We start from the raw sequence: 25,363 nt of genomic DNA, 5'->3' as shown, positions 1-25,363 counted from the left end.
CCAGAACTTCCTTCAGGTCGCACAAGGTTGTTTCTCCAAGACCTCTAGGCCATTTCGAGGCTGCTGAAGAGAGATAACTAATAGAAAAGGGGAGCAAAAAAGGGGAGTGGGAAAAACGTCAAAAATTAATGAGTGATCCAAAAAAGTTTACACAGTTTGGGATGGGAATGGGATCAGGATCACAGATGTATTTTCGCTTCTTTGATGAAGCGATTTAAATTCTTGCATAGCTCTTCCTCAGTGGATTTAAAGATTGTCATAAGATTATTGTGATGGGAAAAAGGGTGGGATAAACGGTTTTTAATTGGCTATATCTTGGGCAAGTAAAAATGCAGTGCTACACGTCTTCAATGCCTCATAAATCGCATTGCCAGGACTCACTGACACCTATACGATGTAGATCGACTTTGCAATAAGAATGTCCTATCATTAGCCTGTTAATTAATTGTGTGTCATCCGGTCCCAAATTGATGTTGTAATGCCACGGTTAAGTATACACATCGACACAAAATTGGAAAAAGTATCTGCCTTTAGACAAGGAAATTGTCTGAAACTCATCATTCCACATGTCCTTTACTCTCCATTCTATCTGTTTAATCGCCTCCTTCGGGGTCATATAAGACACAATTGGTGCATCCAACGCTTGTTTTGCCAGAAAGTCCACAACTTCATTAAATAGAATGCCTTCATGATTCGGAGTCCAAACCACATGACATTTGTACATATTTGCTCTCCTCAACAAATTGTGACATTCAGCAACCAGATAGTTGTCTGTAAATATGACCAAGCCTGTCTGTAAAGATGACCAGATAACCATAACCATCCTCCTCCGCAATTTCAAGCGCCTTTTTAATATAATAAAGTTCGCCGAACATGGCTGAGGATTTAATGTTCAACATGAAGAGAACTTGTCCTTATTGGACACATTGTATACACCACACCCTGTGGTCTCACGTCCAAACAATGCATCAGTGGCAAAAATAGTGAAGCCATTACTATGACTGGATTTAACTCGTGGGTTCTCCGCTACTATATCTCATGGTAGCTCGCCAGCTAGAGCATACCTCACATGAATCGGTGTAACGGTCATTACACCCAACGATCTTTTTATTGATATACGCCGGCGCTTTGGCCGTTGTCGTTCTGCCATTCTCAACTTTCGCTCTTGTAAAAATCTTTTACCAGTTTCGGGTGAAGGCCTCCTCTCACCGTCGTCAAACATTTGAGTAAATTCGCTGTACCCTTTACAATTTGTATTGATTCTTCCCAGGAATTTTAACTTTTTCACCTGTTGTGTCTCTAAATCCTCTATTTTTAGAATAAATCGTTTGATACTATTTTTGGCAAGTATATGGTGTTAGACTTTTCCGTTTTGAAGACCAAGTTTAACTCCCTACATCTTCTTTGAAAAGTCAGAACTTTTCGTTGCAAGTGCAAACTGACAGTATCAAAATCCTTATCTTCATACGCTAAGCGTAAACAAATCATACGCTTATCCTTTGCGTTTGGATAGGGGTCGCATATTGCGATTGTGCCACTTTACAGCTGTCGATTGCGAAATCTCTACCACTGTGTTGTAGTACATTTTCGAGTGTGCCATCCCTATTGTTTTTCCTTGGTCATTTTGTTTTGATTGTAAGACGGCAGCTTTCCACATAATTTTATATCCAAAAATACTAAATTTTTCCATCATTTTTAAGTAATAAAATGGGTGTAACCGTTCTCCAGCCATATCAAATACCAGAAGGTAAAACTGGTGCCCAGGCCATAGACTTCCTAACAAAACGCCTGCTCGCCTTGGGAGCGGTACACACCGGGCAATTTCTAGTGGATTGTGAAACGTATATTTCGGCCCCACAACATGGTCCCTCCAAGGCGGTACATGTTCTCCACGATTCCGAATATCCCGTGACAACATTTTCCATTTTGGATACTGGTACCGGCAAGCAAATACCCCTGGTCGCCGACAACCTCTTCGATTTGTTAATGCTGAAAATGACCTCCGTCTACACATCGAAGAAACAGACAAAAATTGAATCTAAAGGAGCACGATTTGAATATGGAGATTTCCTAATAAAATTAGGTTCCGTAACTATGATGGAAAATTTCAAAGGTATCCTCATTGAAATTGAATATCGGCCGTGTGTTGTTCTCTTCTATTGTTGGGAAATGATACGAGAAGTATTGCAATCGTTTCTTGGCGTTACGGTGCCTAAAGAGTATCCAGGTTATTTTTCATCACAACCTGTGGTGAATGCAATGGGTCAGCAACAGTTACATGCCAAGCAGCATGATATCTATGAACCGATCGATACGATTAATCAATATTTGGAACATTTTACCAATTATCGTAAACAGAATATAATGCCACAGGTCTCGTCACAATCATCGAATATGTCAATGAATACGGGAATGAGGGTGTCATAATTGGAAAGGAGGAAATTTTTTTATAAGGGAAACAATTGTAGATTAAGAGAAAATAAAATAAATCATAATAAAATTATTGTATATTATAAAAAATGTATGGTATTTTTCGATTACCGAACTTCCAACGGCTTAAATTTACTCTTGGCAAACTTGGTAAATTTCCAGTCCCCATAAACCCCCAATTCCTTGCTAGTTTTTCTTTAGGACAACTACCCTACTGAACACTCCGAATATTAATTCCTTTGTTCATCACTGCAAATCGCATTTGGTCATATCCAAAATTTGGACATATTGTAGGGAAGATACCATATGAAGTAAACCGACAGGTTTCATCTTCGTCCTTGATCTATGTAAAGTAAACATATTACGATTTGGAAAGTTTCGATGAAACTGGACATTCCGTTTTCTTGATATTCGATTTAAAGTTTTAAAAATGTTAACCGATTGTGAGGGAGGTACCAGAAGGAGTGGACCGATATTCCCCATCTTCGAACATGATTTAAGTTTGGAAATTTAAAAAAAAAATCCAGGCCTATTGGTAGACCTTGACAACTTAATTTAAAAAATCCACGTCTATTGGTAGACTAAATTTAAGTGGCACAAGGTCAGCAGTTAAATTCGGAAAGGACCTATCGGAGCCATTCAATACCGAACGAGGATTCAGACAAGGTGGCAGTTTGCCGTGTGACCTGTTGTTCAACATCCTGCTGGAAAAGGTCATACGAGACGCAAATGTGAACAGAAATGGCACTCTGTACACCAAACAGCATATGATACTCGCCCAAGCCGACGACATCGACATAATGGGTCGAATATTGCGAGCGGTAACAGGCACCTTTGAACAAATTGAGAAGGAGTCTGCCAAAGTTGGTCGGGCAGTAAACGGCCAGAAGACCAAGCTGATGGTATCAACGCGCAAGACATCCAGTATACTCGGACCAACTATGGAACTTGAGAACTACAGCTTCGAAGTAGTTAAAGATTTTAGGTACCTTGGTACCAACATAAATAAAACGAATGACATCAGTTTTGAAATTCGGGGTGTTTGAAAGAAAAATTATCCGAAAGATCTACGGGCCGATCTGCGTCGACGGAGAATATCGGCGTCGAATGAAGCACAAGCTTTACCATTTATACACGAACATCGACATAGTCGTAATGATCTGCAGCGACTACGGTGGCTAGGCCATGAATGAGAATACCTCAGCTCATGGTGATGGTTCACGCAGAAGGGGAAGGCCACGAATTACATGGAAAGGCCAAGTAGAAGACAACATCATGGGACGTGGTCTTTCAAACTGGAGGAGATGCGCACAAGACCTTGAAAAATTAATTTAAAAAATCCACGTCAATTGGTAGCCCTTGAAAAATGGCTACAAAGAAAAACCACGCCTATTGGTAGCCCTTGAAAAATTTATTTTAAAAAACCCATGCCTATTTGTAAACCTTTAATTTAAAAATCCACGACTATGATTAAACCTTAAAAATATTATTTTAAATGAACCCAAGCCTTTAACAATGCTCCTTGGAAAATAATTTTAAAAAATTTACGCCAACAGCTAGACCTCAAAATTAATTAAAAAACAAGCTTATAATAAGCCTTAAAAATATATTTACAAGATCAATTATTAAGAGTTAAATTTATTCGAATTTTATTTTATACTAAGAAACTAGATACATTATCCTTTCAAATGCTTTTTATTTCCCTTTAATACGACCATTATTACCAAAGTTACAGGTATTTAAAGAATCAACCCAACAGCATAGCACAACAATTCAATAATATGCATGCACAATCAATGGATCAAGCAAACAAGAAATCCAACTGCCCACCAGCCACTTTAACAACACCACTACACGAAAGCACACAACACGACAGTATTTGTTATGAACATATATCCTCCCATTACCACCCACTCTATGGAGCATAACAATATCACAGACCAGAGAACGAAACACTGCGAGGAGAACAATTGCACTCTCCTTTACTCGGTTACATTCTCCCACAATGAGAACAGTTAACATCAATAAACTGTAACAACAATAAAAATTGTTTGGCGCCTTTTTTGGAAAGATGCAAAGAATATTCTTGTGTTCTTACCTTTTAATGGTGACCACTTTGTAGAAAGGGTTCGAATTTTTTAACAAAAAGAAAACATACACACTAACGGATTTTTAATTATATAAAATATTTATTTTTTCATATATTTTCACTTTGTAATAACGGCCCAATAAAATGCACTCGCGTAAATAATAAACGAACAATTGACTAATGAATTTTTCAATGAGAAATAAAAAAATCACACACCATGCCCTTTGTTGAAATTCTAATAAGAGAGCTAAAGCACACTTCACAACATTTATTGATGACATTTTTAATCAATTTAAAATATAGAAAAACACGGATTTTTATATGCTTTTAATTTTCAACAATTATTTGCAATACGATCGAATTGAAATAATATTACACGCAACCGCACGGCCCGACGTTTAAGGAAGAACTAAATTGAGTAATGGCCGAGAACAATGTATGGAGCAAATAATGGAGAGATCTCCCTGTCAATAGAACAAAAACATTCACGCCGCCACATAACGGTGGGAGTTAGGCGAATGTAATCAAACTAGAATTTTAAATAGAGCTCCCAAACTGTTGCAGATTGCAGTGATGTCAATTTAGCGATTTTCACGACAATGTATGTGGGAATACACAAATAATAAAAACTATAAATAATTCAAAAAATATTTGAAAAATTAATTTAAAAAAATCCACGCTTTGAAAAATTAATTAAAAAAATCCACGCTTTGAAAAATTAATTTAAAAAAATCCACGCTTTGAAAAATTAATTAAAAAAAATCCACGCCTTGAAAAATTAATTTAAAAAAACTCCACGCCTTGAAAAATTAATTTAAAAAAATCCACGCTTTGAAAAATTAATTAAAAAAATCCACGCTTTGAAAAATTAATTTAAAAAAATCCACGCTTTGAAAAATTAATTAAAAAAAATCCACGCTTTGAAAAATTAATTTAAAAAAACTCCACGCCTTGAAAAATTAATTTAAAAAAAATCCACGCCTTGAAAAATTAACTTAAAAAAATCCACGCCTTGAAAAATTAATTTAAAAAAATCCACGCCTTGAAAAATTAATTTAAAAAAATCCACGCCTTGAAAAATTAATTAAAAAAAAACCACGCCTTGAAAAATTAATTTAAAAAAATCCACGACTTGGAAAATTAATTAAAAAAAACCACGCATTGAAAAATTAATTTAAAAAATCCACGACTTGAAAAATTAATTTAAAAAATCCACACCCTGAAAATTAATTAAAAAACATGCACGCCATTAAAAATTAATTTAAAAAAATGCACGCATTGAAAAATTAAGTCTTGATTTAGATTAGGCGAGTTTACTTGCCGCAAGTCTTTGTTTGTAGGAGAGAGGGGCAAGGGGAATAGAAATGAAAAAAAATTGCTCGTACCGACAATTTTCTGGCAATTCGTTTTGTGTATTTCGTATTTGTTGACATTTTATATAGTTTTAAATGTGAAAAAACAACAAATAGAAAAATATTTTGGAAACCGAATTGCCTTGTATAAGCGCATGAAGCAAGTTCAAAAGATAACGACAAGAATTGCCGCAAGTAAACTCGTCTAATCTAAATCAAGACTAATTTAAATAAATACACACCTTGAAAATTAGTTAAAAAATCCTCTCCTAAAAAAAATAATTTAAAAAAATCCATTCTTTGAAAAATTATTAAAAAATCCACGCATTGAAAAATTAATGAAAAAATTCACGCCTTGAATAATTAATTTAAAAAATCCACGCCTTGAAAAATTAATGTAAAAAATACAAAAATTAATTTAAAAAATACACGTCTCCAAAAATTAATTTAAAAAATCCTCGCCTTAATTTAAAAAATACACGCCTCCAAAAATTAATTTAAAAAATCCTCGCCTTAATTTAAAAAAATCTACGCCTCCAAAAGTTAATCAAAACAAATCTACGCCTCCAAAAATTAATTAAAACAAATCTACGCCTCCCAAAATTAATTAAAACAAATCTACGCCTCCAAAAATTAATTAAAAAAATCTACGCCTCCAAAAATTAATTTAAAAAAATCTACGCCTCCAAAAATTAATTAAAAAAAATCTACGCCTCCAAAAATTAATTTAAAAAATCTACGCCTCCAAAAATTCAAAAATTCATTAAAAAAATCCACTCCTTCAAAAATTCAGTAAAAAAATCCACTCCTTGAAAAATTAATTAAAAAAATCCACGCCTTGAATAATTAATTTAAAAAAATCCACGCATTGAAAAATTATTTAAAAAATGGATTCCTTAAAAAATTAATTTTAAAAAAATCCACGCTTTGAAAAATTGATTTAAAAAAATCACGCCTTAAAAATAAATTTAAAAAATCCTACGCCTTGAAATATTAATTTAAAAAATCCACGCCTTGAAAAATAAATTTAAAAAAATCAACACCAAATCCTACAAAAATCGCTAAATTGTCATTACTGTTGCTACTCTCTGCTGCAAAAATTGCATTGCCTGAATTTTGGGAGTTCTAATTTGAATTTCGCATCTCATTACATCTCCAGGCACCAACAACTCTGTGTGTTGGCAATGGAGTTTGCCAATTGGCTCTCTTCCTAGGTAGAGTGGGGTAACTCTCAATTCGTTTGACCCATTCATTGTTCTCTGAAATTACTCGACTTTAGTTTTTCTTTAAATATCGTGAAGTTCGGTTGCGGGAATTCCTATGCAATAAGAAATCGATCAAATTGGAATATACGCAAATTAATTAAATAAATTACCTGGTAGAAGTCCGTTTTTTCGCAAGTGAATTTAATAATTAAATATATTTATAAAGGATACAAATCGTGTGTCGCTTTGCCTTAACCGTGTTGTTGCTAAGTATTTTACTTCCTATCGATTTTACTTTTCGTTTCATTGTCGAAATCGTACAATGTAAGATTGTGTGTCGCTGATATTTATTCGGGGTTTTTACAATCACGTTTGCATTTTCTTAAAGAATAATAACAATTATTTGTTCATTTTCCCCGTGCGAGTGTTTGTTGGCTTTATGTTTTCTTAGAAAAGGCGATCCTTTAATACAAAGTGGACATGATTGAAAGGTAAGAACAAGAATGTCATATGCAACATCCCAAAAAAGGCGCCAAACATCGTTTTTTGTAGTTGTTACTGTGTTTATTGTTGTTAACTCTTCTCACTAGGGGAGAATGTAACTTAGTATGAGAGAGTACACATATACTGTTCTCAGTGTTTTCTTCTTAGGTCTTTTACTGTGATGATATTGTTATGCTCCATAGAGGGGGTTTTAATGGGAGAATTGATATTCATAGCAAATACTTCGTTGTTGTGTGCCTTCGTATTGTAGTGGTGTAGGGTGGATCTCTCGTTTGCTCTATTGATTGGGCATGCATTTTATTGAATTGTAGTGCTATGCTATTGGGTTGATTCTTTAAATGAATGTAACTTTGGTAATAGTGGCCGTATTAAAGTGAAATAAGAAGCATTCGAAAGGATAGTGTATCTAGTTTCTGAGTATTAAATTATTTTTTTTTCAAAATTTAACATATTTTTAAAGGTTTTTAAGTCTATAAACGTGGAGCTTGGAAACTTACTTCTCATAATCATAGCAAATACTTCGTTGTTGTGTGCCTTCGTATTGTAGTGGTGTAGTTAAATTGGTTGGAGTAGGGTGGATCTCTCGTTTGCTCCATTGATTGGGCATGCACATTACTGAATTGTAGTACTATGCTGTTGGGTTGATTCTTTAAATGGCTGTAACTTCGGTAATAATGGTCGTATTATAGGGAAATAAAAATCATTTGAAAGGCTAATGTATCTAGTTTCTGAGTATAAAATGTAATTCATTTTTTTAATATTCAATAATTTTTAATATTTTTAAAGGCTATTGAGTCTATAAGCACGAAGCTTGTAAAAATATTTTCCATGGTTTATTATAAGCTTGATTTTTTTTTATTAAAATTTCAAGTTGTGAGCCTGGATTTTTTAAAATTAATTATAACAGGCGTATATTTTTTTAAAATGAATTTTCCTGCTGCTACCAACAGACGCAGTACTTACTTAGCTGGCTTGTTACAATACGGTTGTTCCATAAGCCGAGCTTAAAAAAGATTTCTAAGCGCGTCGGTCTTGTGCGCATCTCCACCAATTTGAAGGACCACGATCCAATATGTTGTTTTTTTACTTGGTCTTTCCATCTAATTCGTGGCCTTCCCCTTCTACGGGAACCATCAGTAGGCTCGCTTTTATATGCCTTTTGAAGTGGGGCATTATCATTCATTCGCACAACATGACCTAGCCACCGAAGTCGCTGCAGCTCAATACGACTGACTATGTCGATGTCCGCGTATAAATTGTAAAGCTCGGGGTTTATTCGACGCCGATATTCACCGTCGGCGCAGATCGGCCCGTAGATCTTTCGGAGAATTTCTCTTTCAAACACCCTAAGTGCTGCCTCATTTGCTTGCTAATTTTCCAGGAATGCCGAACGTAGACATGGCTTTAAACACCTCTGAACGGATAGGACTGTCAAATGCGGCTTTATAGTCGACGAATAGGTGGTATGCGACGATGTGTTTTTCGTGGGTCTTTTTCAGGATTTGACGCAGAGTGAAAATCTGGTCAATGGTGGATTTGCCAGGTCTGAAGACGCATTGGTATGGTCCAATAATGTCATTGTCCACAACTTTTTGTGGCTCGTGAGAGATATTTTTAAAAAACCCACAGCTTTTAGTGGTTCTTATGATATCCTAAACAACTTCCAAGAGAATCTAACATTGTGTGCTTCTATATTCTGAGCTTAGGCAATATTTCGCGATATTTTCACCGCCCTTGCCAACTAGAGGTCCACAAATATTACTAATATTCAGTACAGCCCTTCTAATTACTTGTCCAAATTCCCTTTACCCTGGGTTGTGTTGTGATGTTCGGCTTTCAATTCCTATAGATCGACTCGAAAAAACATGCATGTCCTCAGCCGATTTGACTGAGGACATGCCTCTCAAAATTATTATGCAATGTTTAACATTTAAGAAATCTATAAAATAATATTAACACATCTGAATTAATATATTGAAAACAAAATAATAAAAATCTTTATTTTACATTTTTTGTTTGTGATTTTCTTTAACTTAACAAAAAATAATAATAATAATTAAATTTATTTATGCATGTATAATAATAATGTATATGTATATAAAGTTTAACGGTTATAGAAAAAATAATATTTTTGTCTATATAACAAGTTGTTGGTTTTTTAGTTTTTTTACAAATTCACAGTTTATATCATAAAAATATCTTAAACACTAAGCCTTAAGAAGAAATTCAATATTTCGAAAAGTTACTTCTTTGTTGAGCAATTAACACCGATATTTACAAATTTGAAAAAAAAAAATATTTTTTCTATTTAGTTACAACTGTTCGTGAAAAAAAACCCATCGAAGCTGGTTAAGGGGTCATGGAAGAAGAGTTTTTTAGACAAATCCAAAATATCGGTTAATAATTGTTTCATGATATCATTTTTTGTTATTGTTTTTTTTTACATTATTACAGCATTTTTTAGGCATGTTGTTGTTGTTTTTTTAACATTTTTTTCATAAGATTACTTGGAATCCATGGAAGATATTGATATCGTAGTATACTCTCTTTTGCTATGTGTATATATTTTTTAGATAGAGATAAATAGGTAAGTATTATGCATCCTATTGATAATAAATGTTCTGTTGTTGTTGTAATTCGTATTTTTTTCTTCATTCGGAAATCAGTAGTAGCCTTTGTTCTAATTGGGTTTCTCCTTCTCCATCAACATCATCCTCCTCATTGTCTTGGAAATTTCTTGCTGTTATGGTATTATCTACCGCCAGCTGCACCATTAAGTTTTTATGCGATCGATCAGGAAGAATCGCTGCTAAAGTTCCTCTGACATCTTTTGTTGTTGTTGCTGTTGTTACGGTATGCTGTTGCTAGTGACAATGTTCAGTGACATCAACAATCACGGATTTTTTCCAACAGAAAAGGAAATAACCAACGGCTGCACCAACCACCACGGCCAGACACAACCACACATTATAGGTCATAAATATCAACATCAGCAGGAAGGATACGGTAACTTGTATCATATGCAGACCGGTTTGAATGAAATGATTCAACGAGAACATTGTGGGGCTGTAAATTAAAGATTGGAAATATGGGTTAATTTTTCTATATCAAGGGAGGAGAGGATGATTGTGGGAGAAAAGCAACAAATTTGACAAATGTTAGTTGTGAAAATTAAATATGCACAAAAATACGCACAGACACACACACATATATGCACAAAATTCCAATTCACATTTTAGTCTTTCTTTTGGGAAGAAGACCCTTCTAATTACCGAAAATATAAAACCCTTCTAAAGACTCCTATAAAAGAAGACCCTTCTTGCCTTCATAATGGAGTCCCTTCTGATATTTGAATATAAGAACAGTAGTGTCGTATGCTATAAGAAACCCCCATGATACCTTCTGGAAAGGAGACATTATGATCTCCTATAAAATACTCTACTGTCCTTCCTGGGCAAGAACTTCGTTGTTCTTCTATAAGAAAACCCTTGTTGTGCAGTTATAATGGATCAATTCCTATTCTTAGGAAAACGACTTGGCCCTTTATAAGATGGACATATAGTTGGGAAGACTTCTACAAGGACATTATTTTATAGTTTATCACCCTTTAGGGGTTTTAAAAGAACCTCCTTTTGGTCTTCTAAAATATCCTTCTGGACTTATATGAGAAGACTTCCAGGATTAGCACCACTGTAGCGCTTCCCCGGGAATGGGGCAAAATATCGCAGAGCAGCGTTTGACAGCGTTTTATTGGCCCTTTGAAGGTCATAATTCTTGCCAAAGGTTACCAATTCGAACATTTTAAAATGTTATGCTATTTCCGAGATTTTTTGCTTCCATTAAAAAAAAAAAAATAAAAGTTATGGCGTTTGACTGTGTTGCAGTTTTTTTATACTCTGTATAATGGATCAATGTCTAGTTTAGGAAGACGACTTGGCCTTTTATAAGATGGACATCTAGTCGGACAGTCTTCTACAAGAACATTATTTTAAAGTTTATCATCCGTTTGGTCTTTTAAAAAAGCTCTATCTGGTCTGCTAAAATATCCTTCTGAACTTATATGAAGCCTAAAAAAAAATTTTCTGTCCTTCCATGTCGGGTTTTCTAGGAGAAACTATTTTATAGTTTATCAGAACAAGATTGATTCGTTCATGTAAAAGAAGTTCTGGTCTTCCAAAAGAAACTGCTACTGGTCTTCTAGTAGAAGATCCATTTTGTCTTCGATATGAAAACCTTTTTGGACATCCGAAAAAAAGCTAAGGTGTGCCATCCTTCGGTCATGTATTTTTCTAGCATGTCACTTCTGACGTTTCAGTCTTCCCTGAGGACAAATTGAAAGAAGTCTTCCATAGACGAGCCAAAGGAAGTCTTTCATAGAGGAACTGACGTGCTGAAGGAAATCTTTATAGATGAAGGAGTATTTTATAGACGAGCTGAAGGGAGGAAGGAGTCTTTCATAGACGAACTGAAGGAAGTCTTTCACACGAGCTGAATGGAGTCATTCATAGACAAGGTGAAGGGAGGAGTGCCAGTCAATATTGTATACCCCAGCCTTTGGTTTGCGGAGGTCTACGGAATTACTACACAATGTGTGCCTTTTTACGGGCTATCCGTCGGGCTGACTTCGACAGTACTGAGACAGTGTCTGAGACATCTCAGTACTCAGTTTACCCTTGGGGGGTACTGAGGGCTTAGACGTTTAGCCAATAGCTTCTTAGATGTGCTAGGACCTTCAACAGTTTTCTCCTTTTTGGAAGGCACTACCGTCGTGGCGGTCTTCGCATTAGGTCTAGGAATCCTTTCAATCAAGAAGTCACTTATTAAAATTCGTCTCCACAGAAAAACATTTTAGTGAGGGATTGAGGTCGAGCATGGCAAGGACTCGCAACTAAGCCTTAAAGAACTTTTTTAAGCGTCCAGGTATCAACAATGCTCCGTTATAATACAGTCGGGACCCTGACTGCAAACCGTAACACCGATGGACACGTGGTCGCATGACACAACAGCGTTAGGGGGGTCTGTATAAGAGGTAGATGAGATGTCTATTTAAAGGTGTCATTCTCGCTTCGTCAGTTTAGCGATCATAGGCACTCGGTCATTTCCTCCGAGACTCTCCCTCTGAACCCGCTAATTGTTCGTGGCTTTTTAATTAGTATTCACAGTTACACAAAGAATAGTATTGGTCTTCCCACTATCCGCAACCTGTGAATGCGTCCGTTAGCATTATGGACAAATCGGACATTTCATTTATTTGACATTGAATTAACAAATTTTTAAAATATTGACACTTTGTGGGGGAGGTACCGGAAGGAGTTGACTGATGGATCCCGGTCCAGGATTGGTAAAAATATTACGATTTGATTCAATTTGTAAAATAATGCGAACGGACGCATTATATTACAAACTTAAATGTCAGCAAATTGTTCACCATTTTGCGGGGTAGGTACCGGAAAAAGTGGACATATATTCCATATCTTGAAACTTGATTTAAGTTTGGAAAAAATTTACGATAAAATCGGTTACTCCCTTTGAAAGTTAACGTGAGCACCAGCCAGACTGATATTTGTAAATCGATTCCAAATAGTGCCTGAAACGGATTTGGTCCAAAGAAACATGGGGTCTAAAACCAATATTTCGTTTAGGCAGATTTGTGCCTATCAATGGGTATAAACCCCCTCATTAGCCATAAGGTGGAGGGTATAAAATGGAAGATATGTTTCTAACGAAGAAAAAATATGTTAGTCAGCACGGATTCAAATTCAAAATATCATTTCTAAGTGAATGAGAACATTTTTCCCCATAGAAAAAATCATGAGTCAACAAAGGATTTTTTTTTTTTGTGCAGGATATTAAAGGGTTGTCCAAGAATACTTCAATGATTATAGATTAATATATTGTTAGTAAATGAAAAAATTATTTTTTTTTTTTTTAATTTTAAAATGTTAACAAACATAAAATGACAAAAAATAAAAATGAACAAAAATCCAATTATTGCAACGAAATTAAAAAATAAATAAATAATATTTATAATTCTAAATTTTAATAATTTTTCTACAACAATTTACATGCAAAATTATAAATTAATTAAAAAAACAAAAAATATATATACAATATCATATTTTTTACTTACGGTTGTTTGTGTATAACTTCTCCGACATATCTATAGTTTTGACGGGCATAATTACAGAGGTGATGGAAAAATAATATTGTTGTTGTTTTTTGTACATCAAATTACAATATATGTGCATTTGTGAAGATATTGAAAGCGATGATGAATGATGAAATTTAAGGAAAAAAATAATTTTTTTCCAGTTGGGTAATAAGACACACAAAATAAAAAAAGACAAAAACAAACAAAATGCAAAAGTTATAATAATAATTACAATTATTTTATATATATAAATATTTCTTTTCTAAATTATACAACAGACAAGAAATTTGATCGATTTCAACCGATCGTATATGTAAGTAACCCACACCACAGTAACTAAGGGGAATTTACAGACTATTTGTTCTTTTATTCAATCAATCATGCATAAAGTGCAATACTAAACCGGTGTCCAAAGTACATATGTGTAAATTATTTATATTATTACGAAATTTACAAATACATATTATTTTTTTTTAAGAAAATTGTATTTTATACAAAAAATATGTTTTAGGATTTTATTTCAATATTTTTTAAGAAAAATCGAACATACACCTCTTTGTCTTTAGTTTATAGAAAAAATGCACTTTAAAAATCCCCACCTATTGGTCTGTAGGTTGTTGGCAAAAATGTACTTTAAAAATTCCCACCTATTGGTCTGTAGGTTGTTGGAAAAAATGTACTTTAAAAATTCCCACCTATTGGTCTGTAGGTTGTTGGAAAAAATGTACTTTAAAAATTCCCACCTATTGGTCTGTAGGTTGTTGGAAAAAATGTACTTTAAAAATCCCCACCTATTGGTCTGTAGGTTGTTGGAAAAAATGTACTTTAAAAATCCACGCCTCTTGGCTTTGGGTTGTTGGAAAAAATGTACTTTAAAACTCCCCACCTATTGGTCTGCAGATTGTTGGAAAAAATGTACTTTACAAATCCACGCCTATTGGTCTTTAGGTTGTTGGAAAAAATTTACTTTAAAAATCCACGCCTCTTGCTCTTTATGTTGTTGGAAAATTTTACTTTAAAAAACCACGCCTCTTGCTTTTTATGTTGTTGAAAAAAAATACTTCAAAATCCACGCCTATTGGTCTTTAGGTTATTGAAAAAAAAATACTTCAAAATCCACGCCTATTGGTCTTTAGGTTATTGAAAAAAAAATACTTCAAAATCCACGCCTATTGGTCTTTAGGTTATTGAAAAAAAAATACTTCAAAATCCACCCCTATTGGTCTTTAGGTTATTGAAAAAAATACTTCAAAATCCACGCCTATTGGTCTTTAGGTTGTTGGAAAAAATTTACTTTAAAAATCCACGCCTATTGGTCTTTAGGTTGTTGGAAAAAATTTTCTTTAAAAATCCACGCCTCTTGGCATTTGGGTTGTTGGAAAAAATTATTTTAAAAATCCACGCCTATTGGTCTTTAAGTTATTGAAAATACATTTTTCTATACAAACACAATTAAACTCCCATTCATGTATCTTCACTGAGTGCAAATTTCCTGTAAAATCCAATCCTATTTCCGTTCGACAACAGATTTTTTATAGAGTTAAATTAATAATCAGTCCTCTACAAAGTTTATTCACATGTTTACCATGTCATTGTTCCATAACCCAGACGGACTTTCCTCTTATATACATTTTATCTCTACAAATTATACTGTACTGTAGTGTGGGTTAAACAAAAATTCCATGAAAATAATATAAAAATAAGTAAAAAAAATCCAACTTACTGCACTGGTGTAGGATTACTTGGTGCTGGCGGCATTTGTCCCGATTCTGGATTAGCCTGTGGCCCAGTAACCGGACGATATTCCAATAGATTATATGTTTTCCAAAACAAAAATTCACGATAATATTTTAGACCTTCATAGAGAACGGCAACAATAAATATGGCAATCATGGATCCGATAAGGCCAGCAATGCTATCAATACGCCACCAATCGAAAAGTATTGTTTCATTATAACCAAAATGGAACTATAAATGGAAACCAAAAAATTAATTATTTTTCTTCATTTTTTTAATTTGAAAAATTTTCACGATACTTACCGACATTGACATCATATGATTCATCATGTGACCCATGTGATTCATATGGTTCATATGATCACCACCAGCATGATCCATATGATTATCCCCTGTTACAACATCAGCTGTCACTGTGGCTGCTGCTGAAGCATGATTATGATGCATATGATGATCGTGTGGGGCGGGAGTGGTAGTTGTTAGTAAAGCCGTAGCATCAGTTACTGCTGCGTGCATAGCGTGTAAATGATGATCATGGGAGCCTATTATTCAAAAAAAGTATATATTTTAAAATTGTTTTCAATATATAATTTTGTTATATTTTTTTATTATACTCACCATGGTCCATTGTGTGCTGTGAGTGATCCATTGCAAATTATTTACAGGCAAACAAGAAAAAAACAAAAAATACTATTTCCTAGTTCACAGTTAATACCTGGAAATAAAAAAAAAATTATTAGTAAAAATTGTTTAAACAAGCATGGATTTTAATATTATTTCTATGTTGGTTAAGCGGCGAAACGCGTCACATAATGGTGGGTACGTAGGTTTTTCTCCTGGCTTTCCTTTTCATTGCAAAACTTAGATCCGTAAGTAAATAACTCACTTAAAAAATTTATCTATTTATTTCTTTTTTCCACAATTCAAGTCAATTTTGGCTAAATATAATACAATAGCATCTCAAAATTTGTATTATATTTTTTAATTTATTTTTGAACAAAATATTAATAATATAAATATTAGTTACGCTATTTGTCATTTTACATTACAACGCCCCCACATCATCTTAGCCATTGACAATATAATTTAATCATTTCATGTTTTTTCCTCAATTCCTTTTGTTCTTCTTTAGCATACAGCATTTCATGTGCAGCACACACAAACACACACCAACTGATATAAACTAGTGGAATTTCAATATAATTCCATGAATTCCATCACAATTGTTTTTCACAGATGGCAAATACTTGGTGGTGACGACTTTTTTTGTTTTTGTCAAGCGGAGGGAGAAGGAAAATGTGTACTAAGTACCACCATTTAGATTACAAGTTGTAAGATGGGAAGTAAATATGTGGAGGCACTAGACTCTTCCACAATATGTTGGAGTGCATAGTAAATTTGTCATTCAGAGTTAGTATAAATTTAACCATGTCCGCCTGTCTATTAAAATTAAAATCACATTTTCCAATTGAAGTGACTGTAATTTGGTATTGTATAGCTAGCTCAATACAAGCATCTCGACCTAATCGTGAATTTTTCGATTTTCAATCCTCCTAACATGATATTAAAAAAAATTAAATGCCAATGAATAAATCTTTCCCACGATATACTAATAACAGATAAAAAAGATCGACGACGACCTTTAACGGTAATGTATCTTTAATTCCTTATCGGAATAGTCAAATATCACAATTCAGATAATTTTTGCAGTTAATTGTAAAAACCACAACACGGTTTGGATTTTACAATTTCATAATTAATCACAATTCACAACACAGCGGTCTAGACAACAAACCGCAGAACGTTCTACAGTACAGTGATGAACAAAATTGTAAGGTAGACATATAGACAAATAAGGGATATGGTTGTCACCTCTATTGGGATTAGTTATAGGTCTGTGGTAGGAAGATTTTTCGGTTTTCAGGGATAGTTGAATGAATGAAGTGTCGTTTTGAAGGAAGGGAATTCTATTTAGGATTCCGGAGGCAATGCATTTACTATGTAAGCTATCGTTAAAAGTTGGTCAAAATATTGAAAATTTTTGGTTGGAATATTTGCTACCCTATTTGAGCTTAAAATACTTAATTACAGCAAATTCGGCTGAAAAACACAACCACGCTCCCCAAAATACCGAAATTTTGATAGGGTAAAAAGTGGACCAATATTGATTATTTTTAGTAGGAACATTTGATACCCAATGAGAATCCAAAATACCAAATTAAAGGTAATTCGGTTGTTAACCGTGCCCAAACTCCCCAGCAAACCGTTCCAAAAATCCCTAAAATACCGAATATTTCGGGTGTAACGTTATATGGGGACTACACAAAAACGTTGACCGTTCTCTTTTCAGGTATAAAGGATGATCAAAATAGACAATAGTCTCCGAGTGGACGGTTGTTACTAACAACCGTACATCCCTAACCTAACCTGACCGGTATATCCCATGTTCATCCCAAACATCCCAGGAATAATTATAATCTACTTGGCATCTATCCCGGAGAAGAATCTAGATTATCAGTTTCATATTTACCAAAGAACTGTCGGTGTCTTCTGCAAATTGTCGATGGACACATACAGAGTATATGTTCAAGGGTTTCCAGCTCTTCTTCATCCTCACATAGACGGCACTCCTTTAATGTCCCATTTGGAAGTAAGAGATCTGATCCTAAAGTGACGTTTATGATCCCCACAATAATTTTTATCTGCATCTTACTATGAGACCACGAGAGAATTTCGGTCAGATAATTTCTGAAATCCTGTATCCATCATCTGTTGTCTATACAGATTTTTCAAATAAAGTAGCCCTCAGATTGGAGGACTGCGAATCTCCTCGGGCAAGCTCATCGGCTATCTCATTCCCTTCTATGTTACTGTGTCCTGGAACCCAACATAATTTAACAATCTGACGTATATCATATAAAGTATCATTGCAGTAACGAACAGCTTTTGAGTTAATTGTACACGTCGTAAGTGCCTTAAGGGTCGACTGATTATCAACGTATATAGTCACCTGTCCTATATTATGGACAATAATTGTTTTGATTGATTTGATTATTATTTGATTTCTGCCTGGAAAACGCTACAAGGATCGTTAAGTTTATGTGAGTTGTAGATGGCTAGTTCCTTGCAGTAAAAACCTCCACCTACGCCTGTAAATATCAACAGACCTGCCAAAGGTAAGGAGTCACTTGCCTTGGATTCCCTACTTGGAAGCTGTACTTTGATGTCGTTGAAGTCGTTATGAGGGGGAGTATAGTCACTGATGTGAGCACTCCTCTCTGAAGGATATAGCATAACTGACTAGGATATAGCATGGCCAAAGTTCAGTGACTTCCAGGCATCCGTTTCCCGGAGCCTCAGTGTACATCTTGCAGCCTGGAATTTAACCAGAATCTCCAGTGGTTAGAGATTCAGGATTGTATTCAGTGCTGATTGTGGTATGCTCATTAAAGCTCTGGTAATCAGAATCACTGTACTGTGCTAATTTTAGCCATCATCTTGTTGACCCATTGCCACCATACAAGGCAGCCATATGTAAGAATGGGGAGTAGAGCGCCATATGACCTTTCTTAGTGCGTTCCTCAACATTCCTTTTCAACGTTATTTTGTGGTCAAGGATTGTACCAAGGTATTTTGCTCATAAGGAAAGGGCTAATGTGAATCCACCCAATGACGAATTGATAATTCTTCGTTTGGGTAGGGAAGAGTTTGCTAGTGAAGAGTACTATTTCTGTCTTCGTGGGGTTTACGCCAAGTCCATTGGCATGATGTCAGAAATGGTCAGCAGAATTTTCCCACTACAACCTTTATCTTGAGGAGATCGAATTTCAAAAGTATCTAATTTATCACCGAAAGCAATAGTAGATGTCGAATTGATAATTCTTCTTTCCAACATTCTATCAATCCAATCCGTTAGGATGGAGGAGATACCTGAACTATCGAGAGCAGAGTAGATAGTTTCCAGCTTCACATTGTTCAAGGCTCCTTCAATGTCATGGAACGGAGCCAATGTGTAACCCGAGGTCTCCATATTCTTCTCGATATGGCCGATCACCTCATGTAAGGCAGCTTCCACTGATTTGCCTTTGATGTAGGCTGGTATCTACTAAATTTGTTTGGGTTGATAATGTTCCTAATTTCGGAGTCTGGTAATCATTCTAAAGTCTTTAGTAAAAAGAAAGTAAGGCTAACTGGTCTATAGTCCTTAGGTAGCGTATGACTCGGCTTCCTAGCTTTCGGGATGATAGTCACCGTTACTTTCCATAGACTCGGTATATACAATAAAAACATATAAGCCCTAAACATCCCCTGCAGAGTGATCAATATTCGTTCATCTGCGAGCTGCAGCATGTCCGGTATTATGCCATCTGGAGCAAAGGCATTTGATACCGTCAGTCACGCCAACCTGTTCGAGGACGTCGAGAGACCAACGCTCCAGCCAAGTTTGAAACGTTGGATCGTGAACTATATGTGTGGACGCCAGTCGTACGTGGAAATCAGAGACAGGAAATCGAAGGCCCGTGGATTTAAACAGGGAGTTCCCCAAGAACCACCAATCACCCCAAGGTTCTAGGTGTCACATTCGATAGTCTTTATAAGTCTGGGCAAACCTGGTAGTCTGCTGGAGAATGTCCGGAGATTCGGCTAATACCAAGCTTTTCTCAATCTCCAATAGTCTATATCTATTATTTTTATCATTACTGTATAACTTGACTTTATATCGTTGGTGATAAGACTTATTTTGTTTAACAAGCAACAAAAATAAATGTTTTGTATATTAAACAAAAAAGAGGTTTAAGTTGTTTAACCACAATCAAAAATTAAAACAAAAAACAAAAGTAAAGAAAATAAACCAAAAAGAAAGGAATGACCCCTCCTCCTTCCACTTTTTTGGGAATACAAAAACACACAAAGAATAAAATAGATAACTGAAAGTCGGTGATAAGTTGATCTACAACATTTGACCAATTGTGGTATGGATATGAAGGTTGGTTAGTTGATGGTGACCCTATTTTGAAACAAAACAAAAAAGTACCACCACCAATTTGCAGCGTAAGTAAAAATAGTGAAGGGGATCAAATTCAATAACAGAAAAAAAACTTTATGTATTGAAATATTACTGTTATGTGATCATTCAAACAAAAATGCCAATTAACTCGCATAACCAAAATCCATCATTTTTTTTATGAATAGGTCAATGAAATTAAACACTGCACGTGTTTCCTTAAATGAATTGAAATTATAGGGTTTTTATTTTTGGTATTTAGAAAGTATTTTCGAGCTCCTGGTGGCTGATAGAGAAAATATTATAACCTTTGCCGAGCAATAGAAGTGAAATATTACAAACTTTTAAAAAATTGTAGGATGACAGTCCTTTTAGAAATGTCAGCTTTTTTAGATTCTGTATACAGAATCTACTAAATTTGCAGCATCATAAACATATATTTTCTTCTAAATTTAAATACCATTATTTGATTAAATGCATGCATATCATATCTTTTGACAGATTTTTATGAATGTTATATCCATATCATATTATCTTAAATTTCTTTGTTTTTAAATTCTCATTATTTAGACGACAACAACAACTTAAGATGCATACAAACATATTTTGTTAATGATAAATTTATTTGGATGCAGACATAATATATTTTTTTTTCATCTTATTGTCGTTTTTTACTGCTTCGGCGAAGTACAAAAATAACTTTTATATGTTTATCAATGAAAACAAAAAAGCCCTGTTGTTATTGTTGAACTTTCAGAAGATGAAGAATCACGTAATTATGTAAATCCTTTTACATACAAGTTACACAAATTCGATACTAATTTTAGATTCTTAAAGTTCGTCTACTCTGAAGTGCAGAAAATTAAACTTGTAGTGGTTCAAAAATACCCTTTCCAACGAAATGTACGCCTCCAATAGTCACAGAAAAAAATATTCCTTGACAAGGAAACAAGCCTCTAAGTTCGTATGGGTCGAACTTTTTATACCCTCCACCATGAGACATTTAAGATACCTGTAATGATTTGGAAGCTCATTGATCCTATCCCTTGACCGCAATTTAACGTGGAATAGGAATGTTGATGAACGCTCTAAGAAAGGACTGATAGCACTCTACTCCTGCAAGAACTTCATAGGAAAGAGTTGGGGACTAAGACCAGAGATCATACACTGGCTGTATGTGACGATTGTTCTCCCCATTCTTACATATGGTTGCCTTGTTTGGTGGCAGTGGGTCAACAAAAAGATACTGCTGACAAAATTAAATCCAGTACAGAGATTGGCTTCAAACCTGACAACCGGAGCGCTAAGAAATACACCACAGGCAACCTTGAATGTGATCATGAAACTCCAACCACTGGACAACATTCTGATTAAATAGTTACTGTCGATAATACGGGGCCGGTCGATAGTCAGGCTTTGAGCAGTTGCAAGTCCGCTCTGAATGATATACGACGGATATTTAACTTTGGTTGAGTCCCAGGCCATCCCGTTCTCCCCGTTCTCTTTTCTGGTATAAAGGATGATCAGTGAACAGTATAAAGGATGAAGGAGAAAGGATGTACTGACAATAGTCTCCGAGTGGAGGTTGTTACTAACAACCGTACATACCTAACCTAACCCAATGGGAATTCAAAAAACCAAATTACATGTAATTCGGTTTAAAATGTCCCTAAAATATGGATATATATTGTGGATATCTTAAAAAGTGGACAGATTTTGATGATTTTTAAAAGGATATTTGCCCATCCATGACAAATTCTAAATTATAGCCAATTTGTTTGAAAAGCGTACCTAAAATACCGAATAATGGGGTGTTGTACCGTTATATTGGGTTAACCTAAAAAATAGACCCATACCCATCAAAATGCTGTAGCAAATTCCGTTATGACACTTTGCAAACATCCTCAAAATAGTGAATATTTAGGGGTACCGTTTTTCGGTGGCTATACCAAATCACGTACCGATATATCTCATTTTCAATACCAAACATTCTAGACATAGTAAAAATGTATGTGTAATTTTTCAATATATCATGAATATTGCGAGTTCTATTGGGATTTCAACATACAGAAGGACAGGCAGATAGACAAGACAAGACTAAATCGACATAGAATTTAATCTGATTAAGGAAGGGTCTCTATAATATAGTGTGAAGCGTGAATTTGTAAAAAAATATGGATTTTTTAAAAAAAAAATGTTTTGGATGACTTTTAGAAGATTTGTTTTTGTACATCTATACCTCTAAAGTCATCAAAAACATATTTTTTTGAAAATCCATATATTTTTTTTCAAAAATCCACGCATCAAATAAGTTAATTCATAACAGCCACTGAAAAAAGAATTCTTTTTAAAACCCTGGCGTCTAACCGCCACTGAAAAGAAGTATTCTTATAAAACTTACGCCTCTTATGGAGGTTGAAATAATAATCTTCAAATTGAGACTGAAAAAAATATTTTTTTTTAAATCCACGCCTCTTTGAGACATGGAAAAATATTTATTAAAAATCCACGCCTCAAATAGAAGCTGAACAAAATATTCTTTAAAAATACACAACTCCTCAAATAGGCATTGAAACAAATATTCTTTAACCAGTAAGGAAAGTAGTAAAGTCGGACTTATATATGGAAGCTATGCTATATCTATATCTGAAAGACGATTTCAAGGAAAGTTGACATGAAATTGAACTAACTTAAATATGTGATCTTTATCTATATATAAACCGAAAATAACATATATATCCCTACACATGTCATTCTGCTACCTATGCTAAATTTTGTAAATCGATTTAAAGCAAACTTGACACACGCTATTCGGTATGCTGCACTATTTAAAATTTAATCTCAATCAAACACCTATTGATTTTTCGTCGAAATTATATATGGAAGCTATGCTATATCTATATCTGAACCGATTTCAAGGAAACATAGCACACGATTAATTTATATTAATTTCAGTACGTTGTGTCAATCGGCCTAGCTAGGGGTCTTTAGTGCACCATTAAAATCGGACGAAAATATATACAGAAGATGCTTGCTCTGATCCGATTTTCACAAAACTTTGCTCACATCATTCTAGACGTAATTCAGTACGCTGTATCCAAAATCGAAAGATATAGGGGGCTTTGGTGCAGCATCACATAAAATGTGACGAACATATATATGGGTGCTATATAAATCTGAACCGATTTTCATGAAACTTTGCACACATTATTCGTGCAAATCAAAAGATTTGCAGCGACTTTGGCGCACCATTTACCTAAAATCGGGTGAAGTATATATGGGAGCTATATCTAAATCTGAAACGGTTTCCACGAAACTTAGCACACGTCATTCTAGACTTAACTTAGTACGCTATGCCAAAATTCGTGAAAATCGAATGATTTGCAGAGACTTTGATGAAACGTTTACCTAATATCGCGCGAATCTATATATGGGAGCTACATCTAAATCTGAACCGATTTACACGAAACCTTTCACACGTCATTCTACACTTAATGCCAAAATTCATGTAAATCTAATGATTTTCAGGGACATTGGTGCACCATTTACCTAAAATCGGACGAAAATATATATGGGAGCTATATCTAAATCTGAACCGATTTTCTCCAATTTCAATAAGGTTCGTCCTTGAGCCAAACCAATGGACTGTGCCAAATTTCATCCAATTCGGATCATAAATACGACCTGTACTTTGCTCACAAAAATACATTTTTTTTTAAATCCACGTCCAAATCCAGGCAAAAATCAAAGCCTCTTAAAAAATATTCTTTAAAAATCCACGCCTCTTATGGAGGTTGAAAAAATATATTTTAAATATCCACGACTCTTATAGGCTTTGAATATATATATATATATATATATATATTTAATCCACGTATCAGCGTGAATTCATTGCATCAATTACGAAATTTAAACATCCTAACCTAACCATAAGACTCTTGCACTGAATGCCATTGCTTTTCAACACGAGATATCTAAGTAAATAATTTTATTCAAAACTAAACACATTTATGGTGCAGCAATATAAAGGTTTGAATGGATCATAACCTTGGACAAAGCATTGTAGAAATATTTGCACAAAACATTAGCCATCGGTGTCATTAAATATAATTATAAAAAAAATATAAGAGAGAACGAACTTGGATGGAGAGAAATCATTTGTCTCTAATAATGCTAAAAACAGATTTTAGAAAAAATACAATTATATTTTAAATAGTTACAACAAGAAATTCATTACAAAAATTGACATAAATTGGACTACCCAAAATAGGTCTAACAACTTCAAGAAATACGACAACAAATTTTAATAAATAAAATTCATCAAAGAACAATGAATATTTATTCAAAAGATTTCCTTTTCGAAACCAGTTCAAACAATTCGGACACTTAAGAATGATTTGGAAATATTTACATGGGCTTTAAAAAATAACAAAAATGTCACATCAACAACAACTTGTTTATTATATAGACAAGATGATTAGGCAGATTCTTATTTTGATTTTAAAGATTCGAACGTGTCAAAACATCTTTAGAATAGAATTAAATAAATACAAAAAATAAGATTACATCTCAATTACTACACACAAAAATACATACCAATATCAAACACACACAAAAAAATCTGCAACAATTTTGAAATATCAAATGTTATTCCACAGGCAGACACACACGAGAAAATTACCCAGCCAAGAGGAGGGTATGTTTAATAACAACTTTGCCGAACAACACGATCGCAAGTACTAAAACAAAAAAATATTACCCAGCAAAAGTACTTGAATAGAGACAATTTTGAAGCGGGGTATCTATCTCAAAATAAAAAAAACACCACAACAAAACAAGTCAAAACATTGAGAAAGACAGGCTTTATTTTTTGTTTTTTGGAGGGACAGC

The 25,363-nt window shown here is 34.3% G+C and overlaps 2 protein-coding genes across 2 annotated transcripts; one reads left to right on the top strand and one right to left on the bottom strand.

The window, feature by feature from the left end:
- Positions 1 to 1,707: 1,707 nt before the first annotated feature.
- Positions 1,708 to 2,427, top strand: LOC133321629 (mediator of RNA polymerase II transcription subunit 20). Its single transcript, XM_061530711.1, has one exon. The coding sequence runs from the start codon at positions 1,708 to 1,710 to the stop codon at positions 2,425 to 2,427; it is 720 nt and encodes a 239-aa protein (XP_061386695.1).
- Positions 2,428 to 10,441: 8,014 nt separating this feature from the next.
- On the bottom strand, positions 10,442 to 15,843 carry LOC133321632 (high affinity copper uptake protein 1). Its single transcript, XM_061530715.1, has 4 exons — positions 15,772 to 15,843; positions 15,455 to 15,699; positions 13,711 to 13,740; positions 10,442 to 10,646 (listed from the first exon to the last, which is right to left on the bottom strand). Exons 1-4 carry the CDS (start codon positions 15,823 to 15,825, stop codon positions 10,445 to 10,447), a joined length of 531 nt encoding a protein of 176 aa, XP_061386699.1. The 5' UTR covers positions 15,826 to 15,843; the 3' UTR covers positions 10,442 to 10,444.
- Between the last annotated feature and the right edge of the window lie 9,520 nt (positions 15,844 to 25,363).

Source organism: Musca vetustissima, unplaced genomic scaffold (genome assembly GCF_032173495.1).
Source record: "Musca vetustissima isolate MV318-11 ecotype Yass unplaced genomic scaffold, APGP_CSIRO_Mvet_v1 utg54033, whole genome shotgun sequence".
NCBI lineage: Eukaryota > Metazoa > Arthropoda > Insecta > Diptera > Muscidae > Musca > Musca vetustissima.
Note: the sequence above shows the minus strand (reverse complement) of the source record. Positions and strands in the feature narration are given on the sequence as shown.

Coding starts and splice junctions, on each gene's coding strand:
- LOC133321629 (XM_061530711.1), top strand. CDS start 1,708: ATGGGTGTAACCGTTCTCCAGCCATATCAAATACCAGAAGGTAAAACT.
- LOC133321632 (XM_061530715.1), bottom strand. CDS start 15,825: ATGAACCATATGAATCACATGGGTCACATGATGAATCATATGATGTCA. Junction 15,700..15,771: donor ATCATATGATGTCAATGTCG/GTAAGTATCGTG, acceptor TTCCATTTATAG/TTCCATTTTGGTTATAATGA. Junction 10,647..13,710: donor GAAGTTATACACAAACAACC/GTAAGTAAAAAA, acceptor TTTAATTTACAG/CCCCACAATGTTCTCGTTGA.